General features: G+C 41.7%; 1 protein-coding gene across 3 annotated transcripts in view; it reads left to right on the top strand.

The window, feature by feature from the left end:
- The window catches only part of supt20 (SPT20 homolog, SAGA complex component), a 38,408-nt gene that overhangs the window by 955 nt on the left and 11,657 nt on the right, over positions 1-25,796 (top strand). For 2 of the 3 annotated variants that reach the window (XM_080749006.1, XM_080749004.1), the window contains exons 2-21: positions 326-425; positions 554-589; positions 1,278-1,403; positions 1,716-1,842; positions 2,572-2,675; positions 4,807-4,923; positions 5,715-5,768; positions 7,375-7,514; positions 8,507-8,666; positions 9,322-9,378; positions 9,758-9,832; positions 12,228-12,397; positions 12,821-12,853; positions 13,388-13,505; positions 15,182-15,287; positions 16,765-16,917; positions 19,631-19,934; positions 20,550-20,644; positions 21,755-21,810; positions 24,874-24,972. In XM_080749006.1, the coding sequence (XP_080605132.1) occupies positions 423-425; positions 554-589; positions 1,278-1,403; positions 1,716-1,842; positions 2,572-2,675; positions 4,807-4,923; positions 5,715-5,768; positions 7,375-7,514; positions 8,507-8,666; positions 9,322-9,378; positions 9,758-9,832; positions 12,228-12,397; positions 12,821-12,853; positions 13,388-13,505; positions 15,182-15,287; positions 16,765-16,917; positions 19,631-19,934; positions 20,550-20,644; positions 21,755-21,810; positions 24,874-24,972 (2,133 nt within the window). In that variant the 5' untranslated portion in view covers positions 326-422. The remainder of the gene's footprint in view (positions 1-325; positions 426-553; positions 590-1,277; positions 1,404-1,715; positions 1,843-2,571; positions 2,676-4,806; positions 4,924-5,714; positions 5,769-7,374; positions 7,515-8,506; positions 8,667-9,321; positions 9,379-9,757; positions 9,833-12,227; positions 12,398-12,820; positions 12,854-13,387; positions 13,506-15,181; positions 15,288-16,764; positions 16,918-19,630; positions 19,935-20,549; positions 20,645-21,754; positions 21,811-24,873; positions 24,973-25,796) is intronic. The other variant, XM_080749005.1, reaches the window with a different exon arrangement.

Raw genomic sequence — 25,796 nt, 5'->3', positions numbered from 1 at the left:
TCTTTGGGAGAGACAGCAACTCAGGGTCATAGCTGTGTCATAGGGGGTGGGGGGTCATGTTTTGGTTTAGGACAGACATGCTTTTCAATGAGTTCATGGCTTTGTTTACAATGAAAGCCAAGTTGCTGCTGTGTGATGTGGTGCCACCTCTTCAGTGGTGCTGGTAACTCCCCCTCCATCTCCTATTCTTCAACGTTTGTATTTATTTCAGGGGTTGCAGTGTTTTAATTCTGGCACATACACACCGATACACCGGTTACATGTCTCAATGTGTGCGTGCCGCATCGTCTAATATATTTTTCCTGCGTTAACTTGCTTTGCACAGGGAGTGAATGGTGGCTTTAGGAAGGTGACGGTGTGAGGCTGGCGGAACAGACAGAATCGTCTACTGTCACTGACCTTGCATCTGGTGGTGGACCACAATGGTAAACACATATCAAGTACCTAAACCTAGACCAAAGTTAACCCTTAAGTGCTTGACATAATTATTCATTGTCGGTTTGGCATTGGGTGGGAAATAGTTGTAATGCGTTCCCCTCTTCCCCTTTTTCAGCAACAAGTTTTAGAATATGCATTGGATCGTGCCGAGGTAAGGCTTTCACGTTACATTTTCTATGTGATTGTGTGTGCATTTTAGCACACTTCTCAGTTTTGAATAGAGACAGATGGCTTATACTATAGCCTGTCAATCTGGCAGATACATCAGTCATTGTTGGGGGGAAAAATAGTTAACTTTTCTCAAATATAAACTCAAATCAAAGTTTTTAAAATTCATTCGAAAATGTGGTGCCGCGCTGCGAGCTTGTAGATCTGCTATTTTTGAAAAATCGTGAAAATTTGAACTATAAGTGTCTTTTGAATCCTTCTAAGATTTTTGGAAAAAACCTATGTTTCTATGTCAGCAATCTGGCCAGCCATCGTCAAAGAAAAGGTCCTTTTCACATGACTGGAGCTCAGTTAGTCTGTTCTTGAGACACTACTATGTCAGTGGTGCTCAAACCTTTTCATGTGAAGGACCCCCAAAATGATATTTATTTGGCCACGGACCCCCATTTCAAAATATCTAGTTCCAGGGACCACCCAGAAGCAAAATTTGAGTTACAAACGTTCGCTTTGAAAATACATATATTCAAAGATTTGCACACATTTTCACAACTTTTTCAAAAATAGCAGATCTACAAGCTCGCATGTATATCTGCTATTTTTCACTGGTTAAAGCATTCAATAATTCTAGACCTAAATGGGTTAAATGGGATGTGTGCTCTCTGTTCCAACAGTACATTGTAGAAAGTGCTCGACAGCGACCGGCCAAAAGGAGAACCTCTTCTGGTGGGAAGAAGAGTTTATACCAGAAGCTCTATGAGCTTTATATAGAAGAATGTGAGAAAGAGCCAGAACTGAAGGTGTGTACAATCATACTCATCTCTAAATTATACTGAGATAAAGAAAGAAAGAAAGAAAGAAAGAATAAATTGTTGCAGATGCTCTAACTCTTGAGTTTATAGACTTGATTGATTGTAGCTTTGGTAAGATCCACATAGAATGCACATGTACCAAAAAACGGTTGCATTGCCGTTTTAGTTAGGTGGACAACATTACAAGCAATGTTTCAGGGTTCATCATGCTCATTCTGGTTTGGAGCAATGTCAAGTGAGACATAAAGAAGTAGCTCAGCTACTTCTTAATGTCTCACTTTTCCTGTTGTTCCCTTGAAGAATCTGAGGAGAAATGTGAACCTACTGGAGAAGCTGGTCTCCCAGGAGTCAGTGTCGTGTCTGGTGGTCAACCTGTACCCGGGAAACGAAGGTTACTCTCTGATGCTCAGAGGCAAGAATGGATCAGGTAAGAGATTCAATCATTTAACCACACACACACACACACACACACACACACCGATAGAGGGAGTCTTAGTCAACTACCAATCACTTAAGGTCTTTGCACACTGCTGTGTTTTCCGGGCCGAATATCGGAGTGAATTTCGGAGCGTGTGAAGAAAAAAAAACAACTTCATGTTATGTCAATCATGTTTGCACACTGCCGCCCGTTTATTTTCGGACCAGGGTTGATTTTTTCCCATTTTCACAACTGTCGCCACTGGGTCCTTTGCTCTCTCTCTCCTCTCTCTCTCCTTGGCCTGAAAAATGCTTTAGAGGATTTTCGGATTTCCAAAACGCAACGAGAAAACGCAGTGCAGTGTGCAAACAGCTTTAGTCAAAAGATGAAATCATTTTGCATTATTCGACTGAGAGATTGGCCTAATTTGTTATAATTTACAAATAGTTTGAAAGGGATATATCATGATTTGTAGGGAGAAACCAAGCAAGTATATGTTAAATCAGACATTAAGCACCCCCACAGCCCAAATAGAATGATCCCCTCTTGTATAACATGATTTGACTGCCAATCTCTCAGTCAAATCATGCATTTTCTTTTCTTCCTATAGTTGCCTATTAGTTGACTGCTAGTGACTATTGGCATTAGTCAGCCAATCATATTCGACTATAGAAATCCTTAGTCGGGGACAGGCCTAGTGAACTGTGTGTGTGTGTGTGTGTGTGTGTGTGTGTGTAGACTCTGAGACCATCCGTCTGCCGTACGAGGAAGGAGAACTGCTGGAATACCTGGATGCAGAGGAACTGCCTCCTATACTGGTGGACCTGCTGGAGAAGTCACAGGTTAGACTGACTGACTCTCTCTCACTCACACACACACACACACACACACACACACACACACACACACACACACACACACACACACACACACACAGGCAATAGGAGTTAACATGCACGGTGGCGCAGTCTGTAGCGCTGTCGCCTCCCAGCTAGAAGGTAATGGGTTCGATTCCCACTGGGGACGCTGTGGGCACCGGGGGCGTGTTTAGGGCTGTCACAATTATTACATAATCGTCTCATCGCAATTATTTGACATAATCGTGATTATTTTTCATAATCGTTTCCATCTTGAAAAATGTTCATATATTTTTTTTAAAAGTAAAAAATAGTGGAAATAGCAGATCTACAAGCTCACAACGCGTCGCATCGCAACGCGTTGTGAGCTTGTAGATCGGCTATTTCCACTATCAATGTTCTTTTTTAAATATAAAGTTTGTCAAATATGTCAGTAATGTCTTTGTATATTTAGGTTATGTGTCATATCTGCCATGTGCAACTTCAAAGCCTAAAAGCCAAACAGAAATGTAATGGACGACTACCGGCTCCGCCCCCTCCAAAAGCTGCCTCCGCCACTATCACAGCGCGCCGCTATTGGCTTCATTCACTTCAATGGGAAATACGGCGGATTGTACACACATTTTACACATTAAATATTAATTCCGTATTGGACCCAGAGCTTCGAAATCTCTTCCAATCCATTAACAAGGCCTGGATCTGCATTGGAAAAAATATTTAGACCTTTACACTTTTAAAACAATACGACATAGGAATATATAAGGTCGCAGCAGAGGAATAAGGAACATGTCCATGGTTGCTGGACCACAGAAAGCCGTTTCAAACCAATTTAAATATGAATGGACTGTATTGGCCTAAACGACAATAACCCATGACTACAAACACCTTATTTGTTATGTTAAATAGCAACTGATATGTAATGTACGTCTGTGAATGTCTGAATGAACAGGGGTAGCGACGCGAAGTGTTGTATTTCAACTCTGCTTTCGACTGCAGGCTGTGGGTAGGGGCGTCACAAGGGGGGGAAAAGTGGGACTGACTTACCAGGGCCCACGGTGGAAGGGCCTTAATTATTTTAGACTTTATCGATTGAAAAATAGCAGATATACAAGCTCATAGCGCGGCACTGAGTGCCACGCTGCGAGCTTGTAGATTTGCTATTTTTGAAATCCCACGATGAAGAACATTCATGTGGGCCCACAGCGAATCCTTGTACCCAGGGCCCAGAATTTGATGCGACACCCTCTCCCTCTGCGGCTCGGCAGCTAAACTTGTCAGGAATCGCGAACATTTCACGCCAGAGATATCAAATGTTATAGATAAGATTTATAAGCAATCGGCATGATAAGAAACATGTAGCCTACATTTGAAGCAGTTTATTCTGGTTGGTTGTTTGTGTAATGGAGAGTAATAGCCTCTAAACTAATCAGTGAAAAGTGAAAACGGCTCTGTATAGGTCCAGCAGACAGGCGATTTCCTCATTCTGCTGTTGCGTCCTTATATATTCCTTTGTCGTATTGTTTTAAAAGTTTAAAGGTCTACATATTTTTCCAATGCATATCCAGGCCTTTGTTGACGGATTGGACGAGATTTCGAAGCTCTGGGTCCAAAACGGAATTAATATTTAATATGTAAAATCCGCTGTATATCCATTCAAGTGAATGGTGCGGCTGTGATTCTCGTCGGAGGTCTCGGCGGAGAGGTGGGGGCGGAGCTCCCGGTAGTCATGAATTGTCAACGATAAATACACAATTAAATCGTTAATCACAATTATTTGAGTGACAATTAATCGTCATGTAAAATGTCATAATCGTGACAGCCCTGGGCACCGGGGGCGTGTTCTCTCCTCCGTGTCATCAGTGCCCATACCCTAGGTGGGCTTGGCAAAAGGGCCTTTCTGTGTGGAGTTTGCAATGTTCTCCCCGTGTACAACTACCCTAATGTACCCTCACAAAAACATGCAGTAATCCTGGTCTCTCCATACTTCCTCCCCCCAGTTCCCCCTCGTCTCTTCATTGCACATTTAACATAATAGATCGTAGTTCTTTATCTAATCTCATATTGCCATCGGCCTATCCAATGAGACACACGTCCTCCTTGTTCCTCACGTCCTCAGGTGAACATCTTCCACTGTGGTTGTGTCATCGTGGAGGTGAGAGACTACAGACAGTCTGGTAACACTAAGATGCCTACCTACCAGAGCAGACACGTCCTTCTACGACCCACTATGCAGGTAATCCCCCCCCCCACCACCGCACACACGCACTCATTTTGATAAATATCAACTGAAAAAATAAAAAGACAAAAAGGTGTGTGGCGCATCGCAGCATCAGCAACTGTATAAAAATAAATTAAAAGCTGAAGTATAAAATAGGATCAAAGTAAATAGATGTTGATGTTATATTAGGTCCTTTTGCTTGGGACCCCCTGGAGCCCATTCAAGGACCCCACTTTAACCCATTTAGGCCTAGGATTATTGACTGTTTTAACTATTGAAAAATAGCAGATATACAAGCTCACAGCGCGGCACCGAGTGCCGCGCTGCAAGCTTGTAGATCTGCTATTTTTGAAAAATCATGATTCTTTTTTGCAAGTCTTTGAATATATCTACTTAAAAGCAACATTTGGAACTCAAATATTTACTTCTGGGTGGTCCCTGGGACAACATATTTTGAGATGGGGATCCGTGGCCAAATACCTGTAATTTTGGGGGTCCTTGACATGAAAAGGTTTGAGAACAGCATGATTTAGAGGAAGGATTTAGAAGTCGGTTCAAAGATCGGGTCAAAGATATTCAAAGACTTGCACTCATTTTCACGATTTTTCAAAAATAGCAGATCTACAAGCTCGCAGCGCGGCACTCTGTGCCGCGCTGTGAGCTTGTATATCTGTTATTTTTCTAAAGTTAAAGCATAAAATAATGGTTAAAGTGGTTCAAATCTAACGCGACTCCAGGTATTTGAGAGTTAAGAAACAAGGACTTAAACCAGCCAAGTTTACTGATATGTCTTTCATTTCCTCCAGACGTTGATCTGTGATGTCCATTCGATGACCAGTGACCACCACAAATGGACACAGGTAACAGCCTGCACACGAAAACAAAAACAACAATAGAATCTATTCAAGGCTGGTCTTTAGATGAGCCGGTGCTCAGGTTTAGGACGTGGATTTGATGTCAACAAAAATATTTATCCATAAACAGAAGAAGATCATATGCTGTCCAGTTGTGTGTTTTAAGTTCCTAGAGGTCATCCAATATGGATTTTGTCAAGGCTGATGCCAATTATGATATTTTGGAAAACAAGATATCTCTTCCCCCTCAAAGATTCCGATATCCATAATTAATGTAGTGAACTCTGTGGACTAAAAGACATCTGATTCCACTGTCTGTGCTAGTGAGTTTCATTCTAGGCAGTCATGTTTATTGTTTACCCTATTGCACATTTCAGTAGTGCTTGAAATGTTCAAACTTGACACATTTTCCGAAGAAATCTGGCATATTGTCGTCCTTAAGCCAGATTCATACCTTCATTGTTGCACACATCGGTGTTCTTTTGATGCCATCATGCAAAATTAGGCTTTAGTCAGTGATACCTATATTATGTAACAATATGCTACTGTTGTGGAATTCTGGATCAATTCTGGATCAATCATGAGGCAATAGGAGTCGGAGACGGTATTCTAGGTTTTGATGGTTATGCTTTAATTTGCATGATATCATAGGGAGAAGTATGTTAGACACACAGTCTGACACAGATCGGTGGTATAAGGCAGTGTTTCTCAACCTTTTCAGGCCGCGACCCCCAAAATAATCAAATTTTAACTGGGGGGGACCCGGACCCCCCCCCCCCCCCCCCCCCCACCCTGACGAGCACTAAAGAGTTGAGGCGTTACATTTTGTATAACACAGTTCTATTTTGAAAATAGCCAATCTATATGTAGATCGGCCATTTTCCCAATTTCTGTCTCTAATATTTGACAATTTGACCAATGTTTAATTTGTCATTTTAGAGGTATTAAAAAGTCCTTAAATTGTCACTTGTTGAGTGAGAAAACAATGTTGCACATTAAGTTAATCATCTGGGGACCCCCCCAAAATAATTTGGGGACCCACAGGTTGAGAACCACTAGTATAAGGTAGTTCTGCCAACGAGCACAGGGCTCAGACCATAGGTATACTAGCTGCTATACAAGGACAAACTAAACAATAACAGATGGGATGTAACAAAAACAATCCACGAGTTTCCAACGGCCCATAGTGCATTGCGCAGATGCTGTACCGAGCTTCCGGCGCCGCAGCCGAGTGTGATTTACAAGCTCACAACAGGCTGCATCTGCGACGCAACGTGAGCTTGTATGTCTGCTGTTAAACCGGAAGTGTGGTGCAAACAGGTCCAAATAATCTCCAGTAAACTCCTGCGGAAACAGGTGGATAGCTATCAGGTCTAGCGGAGACATCTTGGCTCCAACAGGCTGCCAAAGATCACGCCATATAATGTATTATACAAGTACTATAAGTGATGGTCAAATATTAAAGTTAGATATAAATAGCCATAATAACAATATTGTATAATGTATAATTCTCCTACAGTACAAAAAGCTAATGTCGGCCTGATTCAATGTCCGATATATATACTATATTCGTTTTACTGGAGTAATGTTTGTCTTGGTTGTCATTACGTAGGATGACAAGCTGCAGTTGGAGAGTCAGTTGATCCTGGCCACGGCGGAGCCTCTGTGTCTGGACCCTTCCATCTCCGTCACGTGCACAGCCAACCGGCTGCTCTACAACAAACAGAAGATGAACACTCGCTCCATGAAACGGTATTATTCATCACAGTGCAGAAAACTGTTCTCATTCTATATTTAGCTTGGGGAAGGGGGCTGGGTATGGATGTATTCGCTGCTTCACAGCCATACAGCTGAGCAATGATGGTTAACAATCTGATGGTAGTGTATAAATGTATCTGTTTAAGAAGTGTAGCATTAATAGCTATTAGAGACATACTGGTGATATTTATTGATTCATGAATATATATTAATGCCTCTCCCTGGCCAGCCAGGGTGCATGATGGAGGGGAAAGGAACTGGTTTGAATAACGTGTTCTTTCCGCACGCTACGTCCAACGGTGAAGCTTCCCCCCGTCAGGTGATAAGAAGCGGCCTGCTCACTCCTCATGCACTGAAGGAAGCATGAGCTCAGTCCAGGGCTCTCCCCAATGGTTGGCAGAGGGAGAACATAGCCCAGGATTACAGCTTAGGCAATTGGCATTTGGTGAAAAATGGGTTGCAAAATCGTGGGATATAAATGTAAGGCATGGATCTTTAGCAGGGGGTCCTCAGAGTTACTACAGGGGGTCCTCCAAATCTTTGAGTGATAGAAAGGTTTTTCTCCTTTTTTATATTAACCCTAGCGTCCATATTTTGAGAACTTTAGTCCAAAATAGCAAATCTACAGTAGTACTGTAGATGAACTATTTTTGCCAAAGAGCTTTGGTGTAGAGGGGGAAAAGAGAGACTAAGTACAAAGTGAAAGGTCAAGTTTTATAAGTATTGACGATTCAAGTGGTTAAATATCTGAAAACTCAAATTGACATGAATCCAAAATACCATGAAACTATATGGAATCTATTAACAGGTTGTGGGGGTCCTTGCTTCATCTCTCTCTCAACTAAGGGGTCCTTGGACTGAAAACGTTGAAGACCCACCCCTGTCTTACACACTTGAGCTGACCTGTGTGTGTGTGTGTGTGTGTGTGTGTGTGTGTGTGTGTGTGTGTGTGTGTGTGTGTGTGTGTGTGTGTGTGTGTGTTGCAGGTGTTTTAAGAGGCACTCCCGGGCGTCTCTGAACAGACAACAGGAGCTGTCTCATCTGCCAACGCCTCCGCAGCTCCGCCTTTATGATTACCTGCAGAGGAGGAAGGAGAGGAAGCCTGCTCCGCTGGTCATCGACCTGAAGATCTCCAAGTCTGGAAATGTCAGTTTTACCTTGCGGATATGTGCAATTCTATTTCCATGTTTAAAAATTTCGATTTTATACTATATTGCTATAGCTGTCCGGTGGAAACCTCATATGTCCAAAACGGTTACTTTTCAGGATTATAAACAAAGCAAAAATAGCAGATCTACAAGCTCAAACGCACAATGCGAGCTTGAAGATCAGTTATTTTTGCTACTTTCGTGTGACACTGTAGTATATGACGGACTAGGGCATTAATTAACCAAAAAAAAAACGGGGGAAAAAAAACGGAAAAAGTTAAAATATGGAGACATTTTGAATTCATCCATGCATGTCTCTGTTTGATATCGTCTCATAGTTGCACCATCATATATACATTCACATTCATCCTCTTTACTTATTGATGATCAGTAAACTGTCGGCGTGCAACCACAGCAGTGTGCAGGTTTTTCCAATGCGTCTACTGTTAGTGTTCTACTGGAGAACTCCATATAAAGCCTTGCTTCCCTCATCTGTCACTGTGAAGATGGCGTTATTATTGACCCGCCTGGCTATTTTTACACACACCATATTTAGATGATATGCTTTGTCTCACTGTCTTTGAATCTCTCTCTCTCTCTCTCTCTCTCTCTCTCTCTCTCTCTCTCTCTCTCTCTCTCTCTCTCTCTCTCAGGGTGTAGACACGTGGAAACAAAGCAACTGCCAACTCAGTGTACCGAAGGAAATTGATGTAAGTCACGTAATACGATCTGCCAACCAAAAAGAACAGATCTACAATCCGACAATGCGCCATGATGCGACTTGTTGTTAGCTTGTAGATCTGGTAACCACCTCTTTTTGATCTACCGGGTGATCAGATCAGTGCTATTGAAATGAGTTGATCAATAACAACCCGTTATTAAGCATTGTTGTTTGATGAAAAATATTTACTCATTCTAAGCTTGTACTATTCTAATGTGCAGCCTATAATAATAATAAGTACAGGTACAAGCAGTGATGTTTTTTATTGCCTGGCACTGGGTGGTGATCACACCAGCTTTGGAAAGCAGCCAAGTGATCCATCCAGCATAACGTCCTGTGTGCATAATCTCCCTGTATGTTGTGTTCAGGTGGAGAAGTATGCTGTGGTTGAGAGATCAGTGCAGGTGGATGACTCTCAGCCTACTGTCATCTGGCCTGCCGAGGTAAAACACACTTAGGGCTGTCGTCTAATCGTGATTATTTGACATTATCGCAATTATTTTGTCATAATCGTGAATGTTGAAAAATGTCAGAAATAGTGGAAATAGCAGATCTACAAGCTCACATGCGACGCGTTGTGAGCTTGTAGATCGGCTATTTCCACTATCAATGTTATTTTTTAAGTAGTAAGTTGTCAAATATGTCAGTAATGTATTTGTATATTTAGGTTATGTGTCATATCTACCATATGCAACTTCAAAGCCTAAAAGCCAAACAGAAATGTAATTATCAACGACAAATACACAATTAAATCGTTAATCGCCAATTATTTGAGTGACAATTAATCGTCATGTAAAATGTCATATCGTGACAGCCCTAAACACACTTTATATGTACATTAAATATACAGTGCAATGAAAGCTATGTACATTTATGCAAAAAGATAATACAATGGTTTCAAAACAAAGGTCAGGTACAATTCACAAATAGACCTAAGTAAACTTTCTTTAAATACAGTTGAATGGCATTAGTGAAACATAAAATAAGGTAGAGATTGTGGGGGGGAAAGGCCATGATTACTGTAGTTAAAGCGGCGCTACAGTATGTACAGTAACTGTTTTTTTATGAATAAAATGTAAGTTTGTCCATTTTAGATGGTGTCAAAGGTCTTGTCTCACCTAGATACAGGACCTGACACGAATTGTGACCTAATGTTCAAGATTCAATTTATCCCCTGAGCAAGCAGGCAGGCTCTATTAACTCAATGGTAAAACAATGTCTGCTCTTGCACAGGAGAGGAAAGTTACATAGTGCAGCTTTAACCCATTTAGGCCTAGAATTATTGAATGCTTTAACCCGTGAAAAATAGCAGATATACAAGCTCACAGCGTGGCACCGAGTGCCACGCTGCGAGCTTGTAGATGTGCTATTTTTGAAAAAGTCGTGAAAATGTTTGCAAATCTTTGAATATATGTATTTTCAAAGCGAACGTTTGTAACTCAAATTTTGCTTCTGGGTGGTCCCTGGAACTAGATATTTTGAGATGGGGGTCCGTGGCCAAATACATATCATTTTGGGGGTCCTTCACATGAAAAAGTATGAGAACCACTGACATAGTAGTCTCTCAAGAACAGACTAACTGAGCTCCAGTTAACTCATACAGTGCCAGGCGACTTTTAGAGCAACTTTCTCACTATGGAGTTCCCTGCCAAGCGACTTTGGGCGACTTTTACTTAGAAAAAAAAAAAAAAAAAAAATTTTTTTTTTTTTTTTTTTTTTTTGGACCCAATTAAATCTAGTAAACATGATTTCAATCGCGATTTTGCATGTTCCACCCCCCATACAACCCCATCTTTCAAACATGGCAGCCATTTTTGTTTACATCTGAAGAAAACATGGCTGATAAATCATGAATGCCTGAACGGATTTCCAATCTTTTTTTTTTGTTTGAAAGCTGTGAACAGCCTGCACAAACATGGTGCATGATCTGTGCATGGGCGTGCATGATCTGTGCACTATAAATTACATGGGAGTCTATGGAGGCTTCTGGCACTAGTGCCACTCGAGGGGCATTTTAAATTGGCAGTAAGTGAGTTAAGTGAAAAGGACCTTTTCTTTGACGATGGCTGGCCAGATTGCTGATAGAAACATAGGTTTTTTCCAAAAATCTTAGAAGGATTCAAAAGACACTTATAGAATCGGGTCAAAATTCTAATTTTCACGATTTTTCAAAAATAGCAGATCTACAAGCTCGCAGCTTTTATATCTGCTATTTTTTTATATTTAAAGCATAAAATATTGCGTCATAATGTGTTCAGGTCTAAATGGGTTAATTAAAACTGTTTCTTAATTGAATCATTATGAGAGATAAGTATCATCATTGTTGGATCTCATTTAGGCCTGAACGCTAATCTGTGTCACTTTAGATTTGAACCACTTTAACCATTATTTTATGCTTTAACTTTTGAAAAATAGCAGATATACAAGCTCACAGCGCGGCACCGAGTGCCGCGCTGCTATTTTTGAAAAATCGTTTGTGCAAATCTTTGAACATTTTTGACCCGATTCTAAAAATGTCTTCTAAATCCTTCTTTTAAATCAGTGGTTCTCAAACTTTTTCATGTCAAGGACCCCCAAAATTACATTTATTTGGCCACGGACTCCCATTTCAAAACATGTCGTTCCAGCGACCACACAGAAGCAAATATTTGAGTTAAAAATGTTTAAAATGCTTTTAAAAATTTTCAAAAATAGAAGATCTACAAACTCGCAGCGCGGCACCCGGTGCCACGCCTTGAGCTTGAATATCTGCTATTTTTCAATAGTTAAAGCATTAAACAATTCTAGGCCTAAATGGGTTAAAAGGTCCATTGTGTTGGTTGCTGTCTCTGCTAACAGGAGGTGGTGGATGACTACACGTTTGAGTGCGAGGTGGGGGGTCAGCCCCAGAAGACCAAGGTGTCCATCTTCCAGTCCATGGGCGACCCGCTGGTCTACGGCAAGATCTACTGTGCCAAAGAACCCAAAGCTGAGGACGACGGCACGGATCTGAAGCTTATACACCCTCCGTAAGTTCTGTCTGTCTGTGTGTGTGTGTGTGTGTGTGTGTGTGTGTGTGTGTGTGTGTGTGTGTGTGTGTGTGTGTGTGTGTGTGTGTGTGTGATGCATGTCTCATTAAAAACAATATATATTTTAAAGTTGAAGGATACATATGTTTAAATCTCGGGTCCTCTCGGATCCTTGTGGGTAAATGCATTTTGGACAGCCCTGAATGGACCCGAGGCAATTAAACCCTACCCTACCCTAACCCGAGGGACAAGCTGAATATTTTAGACCCGAAACGGCTCGGGTCTCGGGTTACCGGGTCCTGGAAGACCCGTGCTACGCTCTAGCATGCATATGCATGCATTTGTTCATGTCAATTGTAATTTACTCTCATATTGAGTTATACAGACAATTCAATCTGTTGTGCTTTCTTGTCGTGTCCACAGATTCCTCATAGGCTCAAAGATAGACGCAGACCGGTGAGTCTCTGTGGTTGTTGTTTTCATGGCATTCAGGTTGCCCTCATCAGTCATGACTCAATACGTTAACGAACTTGCCAGATAAATCTTTTATTCGTTTAACCTTTATTCATCCATCTCTTCTATGTCATGGTCTAGAATAGTAGCAACACAGATATTCAATAAGGAAAATAACAACATAAAAATGTTATGTTACCATAAAATGAGCTGATGTAATATTTACACATAGAAAGCATGGATTCTATAGATTTCAGTAACTGTAGTTTTTAAGTCGTTCAGTTTTTCAAATAAAAAAGTCTTCCCAAATTTAAATGTTGTTCTCCAACTTGGAGGATAACAAATAGGATTGTATTTCAATAATGCAACTTTATGAGAGAAGATAAGTGAGCAGGATGAATGTTTGCCAAGAGTATATTTGAATATATGAATGACATTAGGGGTATTAGCATTTAATGATGTACCTGTACCAGCTACTTTCTCTAGTATGAAAGATGTTGTGCAGATATTTGTTTTTAAATAGAATCTCCTCCACAGCTTTCTAACCCAGTACAAAGGCGTGTATGAGAAAGACGTTAAATGCCAGGTAAAGATGTCTCACAACTCGGGCACCGTGGGACAACAAGCTCCGCCCTCCCCAAGCAAGGAGGCCGAGGTAATCAATGTTGCAAAGTCTGCTTATTATAAGCGTCTGTGGGCTTGTTTTTCTTGCTTTTATACATTGCCGGTTGCACCGAGTGCCGCGCTGCGAGCTTGTAGATCTGCTATTTTTGAAAAATCGTTAAAATTTGAATTTTGACCCGATTCTATAAGTGTGTTTTGAATCCTTCTAAGATTTTTTGAAAAACCTATGTTTCTATGTCAGATATCTGGCCAGCCATCGTCAAAGAAAAGGTCCTTTTCACTTAACTGGAGCTCAGTTAGTCTGTTCTTGTCAGTGGTGCTCAAACCTTTTCATGTGAAGAACCCCCAAAATTATATTTATTTGGCCACGGACCCCCATTTCAAAATATCTATTTCCAGGGACCACCCAGAAGCAAAATTTGAGTTACAAACGTTTGCTTTGGAAAATACATATATTCAAAGATTTGCACACATTTTCATGACTTTTTCAAAAAATAGCAGATCTACAAGCTCGCAGCGCGGCACTCGGTGCCGCGCTGTGAGCTTGTATATCTGCTATTTTTCACTGGTTAAAGCATTCAATAATTCTAGGCCTAAATGGGTTAAACCAGTTGTTCTCAAACCATTTTCAAGGAACCCAAAATGAATGTGTCTGTCAGGAAATGTTCCACATTTTTTCAAGATTTATTTAGAATATTGCAGATATACAAGCTCACAATGTGTTTTGAACTTGTTGATTGGCTATTTGTGAATAGCCAATGTATATATGTTTAAAGTTCTCATGCGTCCTTCATTGCCTATTTTCGGGCTTGTTTTCATTCACTGCCTCTGGGTTGTACTGCATGATGCAGTGATTTATATATGGCTCCTTTGTCTTAGATTATTTATGAGCGGTATTTTTGCATTATTTATTTTACCAAATATTTCTGCAATCTGCGGAATGTTCAAACTGGTGCTCAATCATTGTATTGCATTCCAACACACCACATGAAATGTACTATTAGGCGAAGAAAAACAAAGCTTAATTCTTGATGAATTGCTTGATATCTTTATTGATCTTGATGTAAAACATGTCTCATACAACAACATGTAACATACACATCTGACCCGCCAGAATCAAAAGCATGAAGCAAAAAGCTTACAGCTTGTTTTTCATGGCGGTCTTAACTCTCAAATACCTGGAAGGCGCCTGAGTCGCGTTAGATTTGAACCACTTTAACCATTATTTTATGCTTTAACTTTAGAAAAATAGCAGATATACAAGCTCACAGCGCTGCGAGCTTGTAGATCTGCTATTTTTGAAAAATCGTGAAAATGAGTGCAACTCTTTGAATATATTTGACCCGACTTCCAAATCCTTCTTCTAAATCATGCTGTTCTCAAACTTTTTCATGTCAAGGACCCCCAAAATGACATGTATTTGGCCACGGACCCCCATCTCAAAATATGTTGTTCCAGGGACCACCCAGAAGCAAATATTAAAGTTACAAATGTTCGCTTTTAAGTAGATATATTCAAAGACTTGCAAAACAAATCATGATTTAAAAAAAATAGCAGATCTACAAGCTCGCAGCGCGGCACTCGGTGCCGCGCTGTGAGCTTGTATATCTGCTATTTTTCAGTAGTTAAAGCAGTCAATAATCCTAGGCCTGAATGGGTTGATTAAATTCTATGTGAACAAATGGATGTTAACGTGGTGTGTTGCAGGGTGATGGCTTCTCTTCCCTGGTCCAGACGTCAGTGTTAGGTAAGGGGGTGAAGCATCGACCTCCTCCCATCAAGCTGTCTTCCGCATCAGGAACCAGCTCCTCAGGTACCCTACCCTGTACAGCCTCCACGAAGGAACTAGGGCATTAACGACTTGTGATTTTTGCAAGTCGACTCGACTCAGTAAACAGTTGAGTTGAAGTCGACTTTAGCGTTTGATGATGTCATGACATCACACACGACCCCCCAATTATTTTGGGGGTTCCCCAGATGATTAACTTAAAGGAGTCATCCAGACCAAAACACATATAGGGTTAAATCTGTCTTTTATCATACCCCTTTATACCTGCTTTAGTTGATTTTTTTCATAGCTGCCCCTTTTGCTAGATTTCGGCTGCCCCTGTTGCTAGATTTTGCGGGCCCTCTCATAACTAACAGAGTGTATAGCCTTTATACTAGTGCGGTTATTTCTTCAGCTTCAAAGTTAGTATTTTTTTATTGGATTGTGTTTACACAACGTCCTGAGACCAACCAAACCGCTGTTTTGACCTCACAGGCACCCCTACTTGTCAAACGGCTTCTGCTCTGCACCAGAGCAGGGAGAGGAGAGGCTAGAAAGGGAGGGGAGGGAGGGGTCGGTTTGACAAGTAAGGGTGCCTGTGAGGTCAAAACAGCGGTTTGGTTGGTCTCAGGACGTTGTGTAAACACAATCCAATAAAAAAATACTAACTTTGAAGCTGAAGAAATAACCGCACTAGTATAAAGGCTATACACTCTGTTAGTTATGAGAGGGCCCACGAAATCTAGCAACAGGGGCAGCCGAAATCTAGCAACAGGGGCAGCTATGAAAAAAATTGAATAAAGCAGGTATAAAGGGGTATGATAAAAGACAGATTTAACCCTATATGTGTTTTGGTCTGGATGACTCCTTTAATGTGAAACATTGTTTTCTCACTCAACAGTAAACAAACCGACATAAAGTTTAAGTATCTATATAGAGGGTATCTTCATATTTCTAAAGTGCCAATTTAAGGACTTTTTAATGCCTCTAAAATGACAAATTAAACATTGTCCAAAATGTCAAATATATAGAGGCAGAAATTGTGAAAATAGCCGTCTACATTCTCACAACGCCTTGCAACGCAAGGCATTGTGAGCATGTAGATCTGCTATTTTCACAATAGAAAGATCTGCTATTTCACAAGTATTTTCGACTTTGACTTTCTCTGGTGGGAGTCGACTTGTGTAATGAAGTCGACTTGTCGACTTTTTGGTTAATGCCCTACTTTGGCATTTTTTACTATTTTGAAACACATTTTAAAATAGTGAAAGTAGCCAATCAACACGTTACAAGATTGTAGATTGTCTTTTTTAACTACCGTATTTTGAAATGTTTTAAAGAATAGTAAAAAATGGCCAAATCTTTCTTTTGTAAATGTATGCCCTACTTCATCATACAACAGTGTCACACAGGTAGTACAAAACAAAAATAATATTTTCACATACCGTATTATCTTCCCACCCGACAGTGGTGAAATGATATTGAAAGATGTAATGTAAAATGCCTTCTCTGTGGTCTTCAGGTAACCCATACAGCTCTCAGACCAGTGGTCTTCTCAAGTGTCCTACGCCACCTCCAGCCAAAAGCCAGTCACTGAACAGAAAGCACTCCCTGGAGATGGGTCAGGTGGGCCTGCTGTCCCCCACTGCCCTGTCCCCTATGGGCTCCATGCAGAGTGAGTACTGGCATGTCACGGCAGCTCCATCATATCAACCCCATGATGGGGCATTCACCGAATATTCGAATATCAAAGTCACTATTCGACATTGTTCACCGAAGTCGAATATTCGCATATTTTTTTTCTTTAAAGGAGTAGTTCACCCCCAAAATGACTTTTTTTCTATTGATTACTCATGCCATGGAGAGTAGAGTTCAATAATATTTTTAGTTTTTTGTCACATTCCTAAGACTTAAATGTGATAACAATAAATTTACCCCCATTCATTTCGGATGGTGACCCGTTTCGAAACGGGTCACCATCCGGAATCAATGGGGGTAAATTTACTCAAATCAAATTTTTGTCTTAGGAATGTGACAAAAAACAAAAAATATTATTGAACTCTACTCTCCATGGCATGAGTAATCAATAGAAAAAAAGTCATTTTGGGGGTGAACTACTCCTTTAATTGTTTTCTCTTTAAAAAATATACATATATTTCTTCATGGTTTATAAAGCTTGGCTAGATAGGAAGTCATAAGAATGAGTTGTCAATGCCCCTGGTGGATGAATTTGTTAATGCTCTATACCAGGGGTTCTCAAACATTTTTAAGCCGTGACCCCCAAAATAAACATATTTGAACTGGGGACCCCCACCCTGACAAGCACTTGGAATTGTAGGTATTACATTTTATGTGACTCGGTTCCGCAGATAAATATTGTGAAAATAGCAGATCTACATGCTCACAACGCCTCGCGTTGCGAGGCGTTGTGAGCATGTAGATCGGCTATTTTCACAATGTTCGCCTCTTGCTTACTTAATATTTGACGGTTTGGCCAGTCCTTTTGAATAATTGACTATTCGAATACTTTGAGGTTGAATAATTCGAATACTAAAAATCACTATTCATGAATGCCCTACCTCCCTCATGAACCCCACCGTCCCTATTCTGGGCTGAAAATAGACATTCTACAAGATATTAAAGGCTTTCCACGCACATTTCTGTGTTGTCACTGCTGCTGTATCCTACTGACTCTCCTGCCCGTGAGGAGCCCCCACCGGGAGGGCGTAGGGCATTTGTTCTAATCCTCCTGCCCAACACTCCCTGCTGGCAGGTGCCGCCCCAGCCTATAGGAGTATGTTCATTTGACCAATATCATCGCCTGCCCACCTTTCCGAACACAAGCCAATTGTAATTGCATAGACGCCCGACCACGGTGGATTCAAATCCATAACCTCCAGCTATTTTCTGTAAAGATATTTATTGTAGAGCCTAAACAGGAGGAGACCTGAACCTACAGTCACAGTCCCCAAGTGTTTCAGTCCCAGTTTAAGCTGGAATGTTTGGAGAATAATTGTGGAAAGTATTTTTGACCATTTCCAGGTCTGAAAAAACGTTATGGAAACGATCGAAAAGGGTTTGGAAAATGTTTGGAAGTTGACCGTATTGACTGCACTTCTCATTGCATCACTACAAGGGGGGGGGGGGGGGGTCCTTTCTCCATTCCATCATACAGATCTTAACAGAAAGCAGCTGCTGGTTAGATCACCGTTCTGAACTGTACTGACAGTCTGCATTTGGCCTCAAAGGCTTCACTTACACATACTGTCACATTTGCATTTCCAGCAAAAACCGCAGCGTGTTGAAATCTTGGCACAGCCATGGATTCTTAGACAAATAAACACCAAGTGGTATGAAGGAAGAAACAGGTCTGCATACGGTACTCATCATTGCTTTATACGTGGAATTTGAAACAATTCCAAAAAAAAGAGGCAGATATGAACATTTGCAATCATCTCTAAAGCAGTGGTTCTCAACCTTTGGGTCGGGACCCCCAGTGGAGTCCCCAAATTATTTTGGGGGGTCCCCAGATGATTAACTTAACGTGCAACATTGTTTTCTCAGTCAACAGTAAACAAACCAGCATAAAGTTTAAGTGTATAGAGCGTATATGCACATTTCTAAAGTGAAAATGTAAGGACTTTTTAATACTTCTAAAATGACAAATTAAACCTTGGTAAAATTGTCAAATATTAGAGACAGAAATTGTGAAAACAGACGATCTACATGCTCACAACGTGAGGCGTTGTGAGCATGTAGATCTGCTATTTTCACAATAGAACCAACCGTGTTCTACAAAATGTAATGCCTCAACTCTTAGTGCTCGTCAGGGTGGGGGGTCCCCAGTTAAAATATGATGTATTTTGGGGGTAGCAGCCTGAAAATGTTGAGAACCACTGCTCTAAAGCAGTGGTTCTCAACCTTTTCAGGCTGTGACCCCCAAAATAATCATATTTGAACTGGGGACCCCCTCATCCTGCACAAACACTTGGAATTGTAGGAGTTGGCATTACATTTAGTTTGATTCGATGTATGCCATTGTGAAAATACCGATCTACATGCTCACGTTGCGAGGCGTTGTGAGCATGTAGATCTGCTATTTTCACAATTTCTGCCTCTAATATTTGACAATTTGACTAATGTTTGACCAGAGGTACTAAAAAGTTATTTAAATTCCTTAAATTGTCACTTTAGATACCTTCTATACACTTATACTGTATGTTGGTCTGTTTACTGTTACATTTAGCTAAACATCTGGGGGTCCCGACCCACAGGTTGAGAACCACTGCTCTAAAGAACCACAACGGTGCGACATTGTCACACATCACCTCTCTCTCTCTCTCTCCGGCGCCCACTTCTTCAACCTCCCCTTTGTCTTCTCCCGTCAGGATCGGGCACCCCGAAGCCATCCACCCCGACGCCCACCAACACTCCCTGCTCCACGCCGCACCCGGCCGACGCCCTGGGCGCGCCCACGCCCCCCAGCAGCGACCCGTCGGCCCTGCTGCAGGCCCAGGCCCAGCAGCAGCCCGCCCTCCTCGCGCCCTTCACCCAGCAGCAGCTGGCCCTGAGCCAGCCGCTGCCCGTCATGACCATCCCCATGGGCACCTCCATGACCACCGGCACCACGTCCTCGCAGGTCATGGGCAACCCCGCCGGGCTCAACTTCATCAACGTGGTGGGCCCCGTCTGGTGAGAGGACCACTGTACCCGCTGCGTTATCTACCGTCTGGGACTTGTTTTAACCCTGAATTATTTAAAGGGCCACTTCACCTCTGGGACAACCAGATCTTATTTTATTGTTGTTTGGGACACGATCAATCTGTGTTTTTAGATATTTTAGTATTTCAGCATGCTACAACTGGTCATATGATGCTTTGTAGCATGATATTGCATCATCTCATGCATCATATGATGCGAAATGCATGATATGACCAGTTGTAGCATGCTGAAATACTAAAATATCTAAAAACACAGATTGAACACAAAAAATAACTCAGGATTGTGTTGATCGTGTCCCAAACAACAATAAAATAAGATCTGGTTGTCCCAGAGGTGAAGTGGTCCTTTAATGTTATGGCTATTGAAAAATAGCAGATCTACAAGCTCACAGCGCGGCACTCGGTGCCGTGCTGTGAGCTTGTAGATCTGAGCTTGTAGATCTGCTATTCTTGAAAAATCGTGATTTGTGATACAAATAAGACAGTCATGCTGTGTCACATTTTATATTAAATTAAATAAAAGTTATGTAAACTCTAATCTTTCACTGGTATATTTTTCACAATAACCATTCTATCATGTGTGTAGCAGTCCTCAGACACTGATGGGTGGCTCTAACCCCATGCTGGGAATCCTTCCATCTGGGGGTCTGATGCCCACCATGCAGTCCACAGCACAAACTGGTAAGACAGAGAGAGCATGTGCACACGCTCACACGCTCTCTCGCACGCACGCACGCACGCACGCACACACACACACACACACACACACAAACACACACACACACACACACACACACACACACACAGAGAGAGAGATAAGCCACAACTAGGCTTTAATCTCTTTAGGATCAGACAAGACAACACTCTTTGGATACACGCTGTTGAAATTCGTTTTACTTTTTCTTAAAGCTATACTGTGTAAGTTGCTCAACTTGTGGTCAGTAGCTCTATAGCAAACCTCGGTCGCGTCCGCGTCTTTCGGCCGTTTTTCGGTTCTCTCACCCCCGCGTCTGCCTCCACCTTGCCGAGATCTATCTTTTGAGGGGTCCCTGGTTCCTGTGCGTTCAGCCATTCCGGAGATACACTCCTTCACCCATGCTTCAATAGAGAGACACACGGGAGACTACAAATATGGCCGCCCTAGCGACCCCACTCCAAGATGCGCTGTGATTGGCCGGCAGTGTATAACCCTCGCTGTGATTGGCCGGTAGTATGATGACGTCATTTTGCAGCGAAATTCTCCCCCCCTCACGGCTCATAGAAAACATATAAAGAGAAGGCTTTTGAAGCTGAAAATAACGGAGTGGGGGTTCTAAAACTTTAGCGATTTAACAGTTAGGACCATTTTAAGATTTGTTTTATAAAAAAAGAATAATGGAAGCATAAACAAACACACAAAGAAAAGAAAAAAAACATGCACCCCAACTAGTCCCATGGTTTCCCAATTCCCAATCTAAATAGGCAGGGCATACTGTAAGTAGTTAAAGGAGCTATAGTCAACTTTTTCATTGTAGGTGTACATCCTAGTCTACAGACTAGGATGTAAACAAAGTACGGGCCCTGTAAATGTAAACAAAGGGCCAAAATGATTATTTTATCATTATTTTACGCTTTTTGTGGTCATTTTTTAATTGAAACACATATATGAAGCTTATTTTTTTATAAAATATTTTCGAAACATTTTTATTTTAGCATCCGTTTTTCAAGAAAAAGTTGACTATAGCTCCTTTAAGTATTGTTTGATTCAGTTTCAATAATGCATTGTTTTTTTTGTTTTTTTTAACCACACAGGGAGTCCGTTTGGCCTGAACAGCGGTGCTGGGCTGAGACCACTCAACCTGCTACAGGTATGACATTGACTCATTAACCCATTTAGAACGGGTACACATAGTGTGTATTAGGGCATTCACCGAATATTCGAATATTCGAATATCAAAACACTATTCGATTACTATAAACACTATTCGAAAAATCGCCGAAATTAATTTTAATATTATTTTCGTTTTTTTTTTTTTTTTTTTTTTGTGACAAACAATATTTCTACAGTAGACATGCAGCTGTGAGCTCTGGTGTTAGTATTTCTCCTAATCCATTCATGTTTGATTGTTGTCAAATCCAACCACACTGTAGTGGCTAGCTTATGTGATTGATGTGCTGACTGCCGACATACACTGCTGGCCCGTCACTATAGATGACAGTCACTCAGTGTAGGAGGGGAGGGGAGGGGCTCTCCAGAACAAGCAAGCTCTGCTCGTTGCTGACAAAAGTGTGTAATTCTTTAGGCTACTTTACTTTATTGCTGCTGAGTTACGTTCCTCTTGCCGAGTATATCCAGTTTAGAGGACACCCTTCTCTTTACAGTAGCTCTTTCGGACCGCGCTTCACCGCAACCACGTTGATGTCATGCTTCATATTCAAATGTATCTCCTCTTTAAACCATAAAGGTACAAGCGTCCGCCGTTTTATTTATGATAACGGGTCGAGAGTTTCGCGACACGGATTGGAGTGGAATTGATGATCTTGTAAAGCTTGTGTTACATACTGTATACTTCTATACTATAGCATGTGATGTAATGTAATCATAACCCATCTTAGCCTTGTCTGTTGTACTGGTCGAGACTCGAGTCACACCAGCCTTCATTAACATTGGAATGAGTCTCGGTACATATTAATGGCCTGCTAAGTAGCGGAGGTGTCAACGACATGCGTGTGAAGTCATTAACATAGCGTTCATCCCATCAAACAATCACTATAATGCCTGGATCCCGAGGCTAAACAATTCACAATAGCCTACAACACTGCTTGTAACGAACAAGGATGGACAGTATAAATGTGGTTGTTGAAGATAGATAGGATAGGCTTGAACAGTTATTTTCGGAGTTTTCCTAGTAAAATGAACTCGTTTTTCGTCGCAAGTTTCATCAGCATGTTTATGCTATGTTCAGTCGTAAGACAGTGCAGCGTGTCAAAAATAGCAGATGTACAAGCTCACAACGCGTCTATCCGCGACGCATTGTGCATTGTAGGTCTGTTCCAAAGGGTCCGTTCTCTCTCTGCTGCTTGAGTTCTGCATCCACCAGTGAAAACCTCTCACAGCCAATCGATGGCTGTTATTTCACGAACAGAGGTTAACCCGTTAATTGCTGGTTGTTTTTAAGGCTCGCAAAGGAGCGTTTTAATGATTTATTAGATTACAAAAATACCCGTCGAATTCCGAATATTCGAATACTTTGAGGTCGAATAATTCGAATTCTAAAAATCACTATTCGTGAATGCCCTAGTGTGTATCATTATTTTATGCTTTAACTATTGAAAAATAGCAGATATACAAGCTCACAGCACGGCACCGAGTGCTCACGTTCACGACTTTTTCAAAAATAGCAGATCTACAAGCTCGCAGCTTGTATATCTGCTATTTTTCACTGGTTAAAGCATTCAATAATTCTAGGCCTAAATGGGTTAACACATGGTGTTACCTAGAATAGATTGTCCTGCTCCCGTACCTGTGTCAATCCCTCATGTGTAATAGACAGAGGCTGTGTTCTTATTGTTATCAATATGTGCCTTACTTCCGATGCAACCATTGTCCATAGCAACGTACTGTACAGTGAAGCTAATAAGCTATGACTCGGGCGAGAAGAGAAGGCAAAATGAGAACGAGAGGAACGCAGCCAGAGATGACTTGATGATGATGTTGTTTGATGTTCTACTATCTATCTATCGCCCAACTTAGAGCCCTGATTAGTAGAACCACAGAGTAGAAACAAACTTAGAAAATAGCAGTATGGCTTCTTTTGATTTGGTATTAAGGGGAAAAATAGCAGACTTAGTATAGAGTCCTGTCAAGTAAGTATTTATAGAGGTGTTGTTTCTACTCTGTGGTAGTAGTTAGTTAGGGGCACGTCCCGTTTTGCCGACGTAGCGTTAAGGCGACGTAGCGATAAGGCGAAATACAAGTGTACTAACAGGGTTTCTGGTAGTACCGATAAGGCGAAATGTACTAACAAGGGGAGCCTTTCCAACAGAGTAGCCTCCTTTTGTTATGGTGAAATGTGAGCTCACCTGCATCGCGTTTCATCCCATTCATGCATTCATAGTTATGACTGCATTCCGACAGACCGCGTGCAACACATTAGCAGAAATGACCAACACCGACACCAGTGCTGTTGTCATGTTAGCTGGCTAACTAAACTAAATAAAATATATTTACAGTGCTTTGTTGCAAACATCGTAATAACATGATGTTTGGAAAGGCACACGTGTATTTTCCAAGTAGGCTGCGTCGCTCTGGACAGCATACGATTAGCTGAGCGCTTAGGGACCGTCCACAAAGTGCAACACCCAAAGTGAAAATATTCAATAACTTTATTTACATTTCACCAGAAAAGCCTGGAAATTTGCATTTCGCCTTATCGGCACGGCAGAAAAGCCTGGAAATTTGCATGTCGCCCTATCAGTACGGTAGGAGACCCCGTTAGTACATTTGCCCCTGTTAGTACACTTCGCCTTATCGCTACGTCGGAAAAACAGGATTTCCCCGTTAGTTAGTAGCGGTTCCCTGTGTTGTTAAAGCCTAATTTATGTTCCTTAGTACCGACACTGTTGCTCGGCTTAAAAAAGCGCAGATCCACAAGCTAAGAGAAGTAAAAACACATTGCGATGCGCTGTTAGCTTGTAGATCTGTTCTGTTTTGGCAGGTGATAACAATCGTGCAATGGAATACAAATAAAGGTTTAAAATGGTTCCTTCTTCCCCTGTTTCCTCTCGTCCTTGTGGCTTACGTGTGCACCCCCTCCTCCTCCCCTTCCACCTCCTCCACCTGTTCTTTATCCCCTCGCTCCTTTCCGGTTCTCCCGTGTGTGTTTGTGCATGCACGTGTGTGTGTATTTGTATGTGCGTGGCGTCTGCAGATCCCCACTGGTCCTCTGATCTTCAATTCTCAGCTCTCTCAGTTCTCCCCTCAACAGAGTCAGTCGGCCACCAACAGCCCTCAACAGCAGGGCGAGACGGTGAGACACATTTGCACACTTTTCTATGTCGTCCTCTTCTGTGTATTTCTCGGGGACTGCCTATAAGTCCGAAGGTTCATTAGTCCGAATTTAGTTAGGGTTACTGAGGTTTGGGTTAGGGTTAGAGTTAGGCATAGTATTCTTAACAGATTAAAATTTTGAACTAATGAACCTTCGGACTAATGAACCATCGGACTAATGAACCTTCGGACCAATGCCATGGCACCTATTTCTCTCGAAATGCAGAAGTGGCGTGAAACACAAAACAACACGCCTTGACATCATCGGTCGTACAGATAGAGTTGTAAACCAGTGTGCGGATTTAATTTTCATTTTTTTTGGCTCTTCCTGGCCCTGATCTCCCGACCCCATTTGGTGAGCTCCAGTCGATTGTATCCGTGAACAAAGTCGTGTGCCTCCATCCTCCTAAAGGGGCGGGCACTCGACCCCTAACTGCTCCCTGAGTTCCATACTAATAGCTGCTCACTGCTCCTAGTTGTTATAATGCAAAGGGCAAATATACAGTGACAAATAAAATCACTCCGAGGAGTGTGGTCAAATTATTGCGACGGTTGGTCACAGTTTACTGTCAGAACCGGCACAGCTTGTCCATGGCCTAACGGGTAACGCCTGACACTGTGGTTCCTCTGACACATCACTGTGACGTCACAGTGATGTGGCTGGTTCAGACGGGGGATATCCATGTATGGGCATAAAAGGGATTGTATGTATGATGTCAGATGTGATAGACGTCATAGGATTTTCATAACGAATAACTGAGTAAGCATGTTTGGGCTCTCACATATCCGATCTCCATATACAGT

The sequence above is a fragment of the Nannobrachium achirus genome (assembly GCF_963921795.1).
Source record: "Nannobrachium achirus genome assembly, chromosome: 19".
Taxonomy (NCBI): Eukaryota; Metazoa; Chordata; class Actinopteri; order Myctophiformes; family Myctophidae; genus Nannobrachium; species Nannobrachium achirus.
Note: the sequence above shows the minus strand (reverse complement) of the source record. Positions and strands in the feature narration are given on the sequence as shown.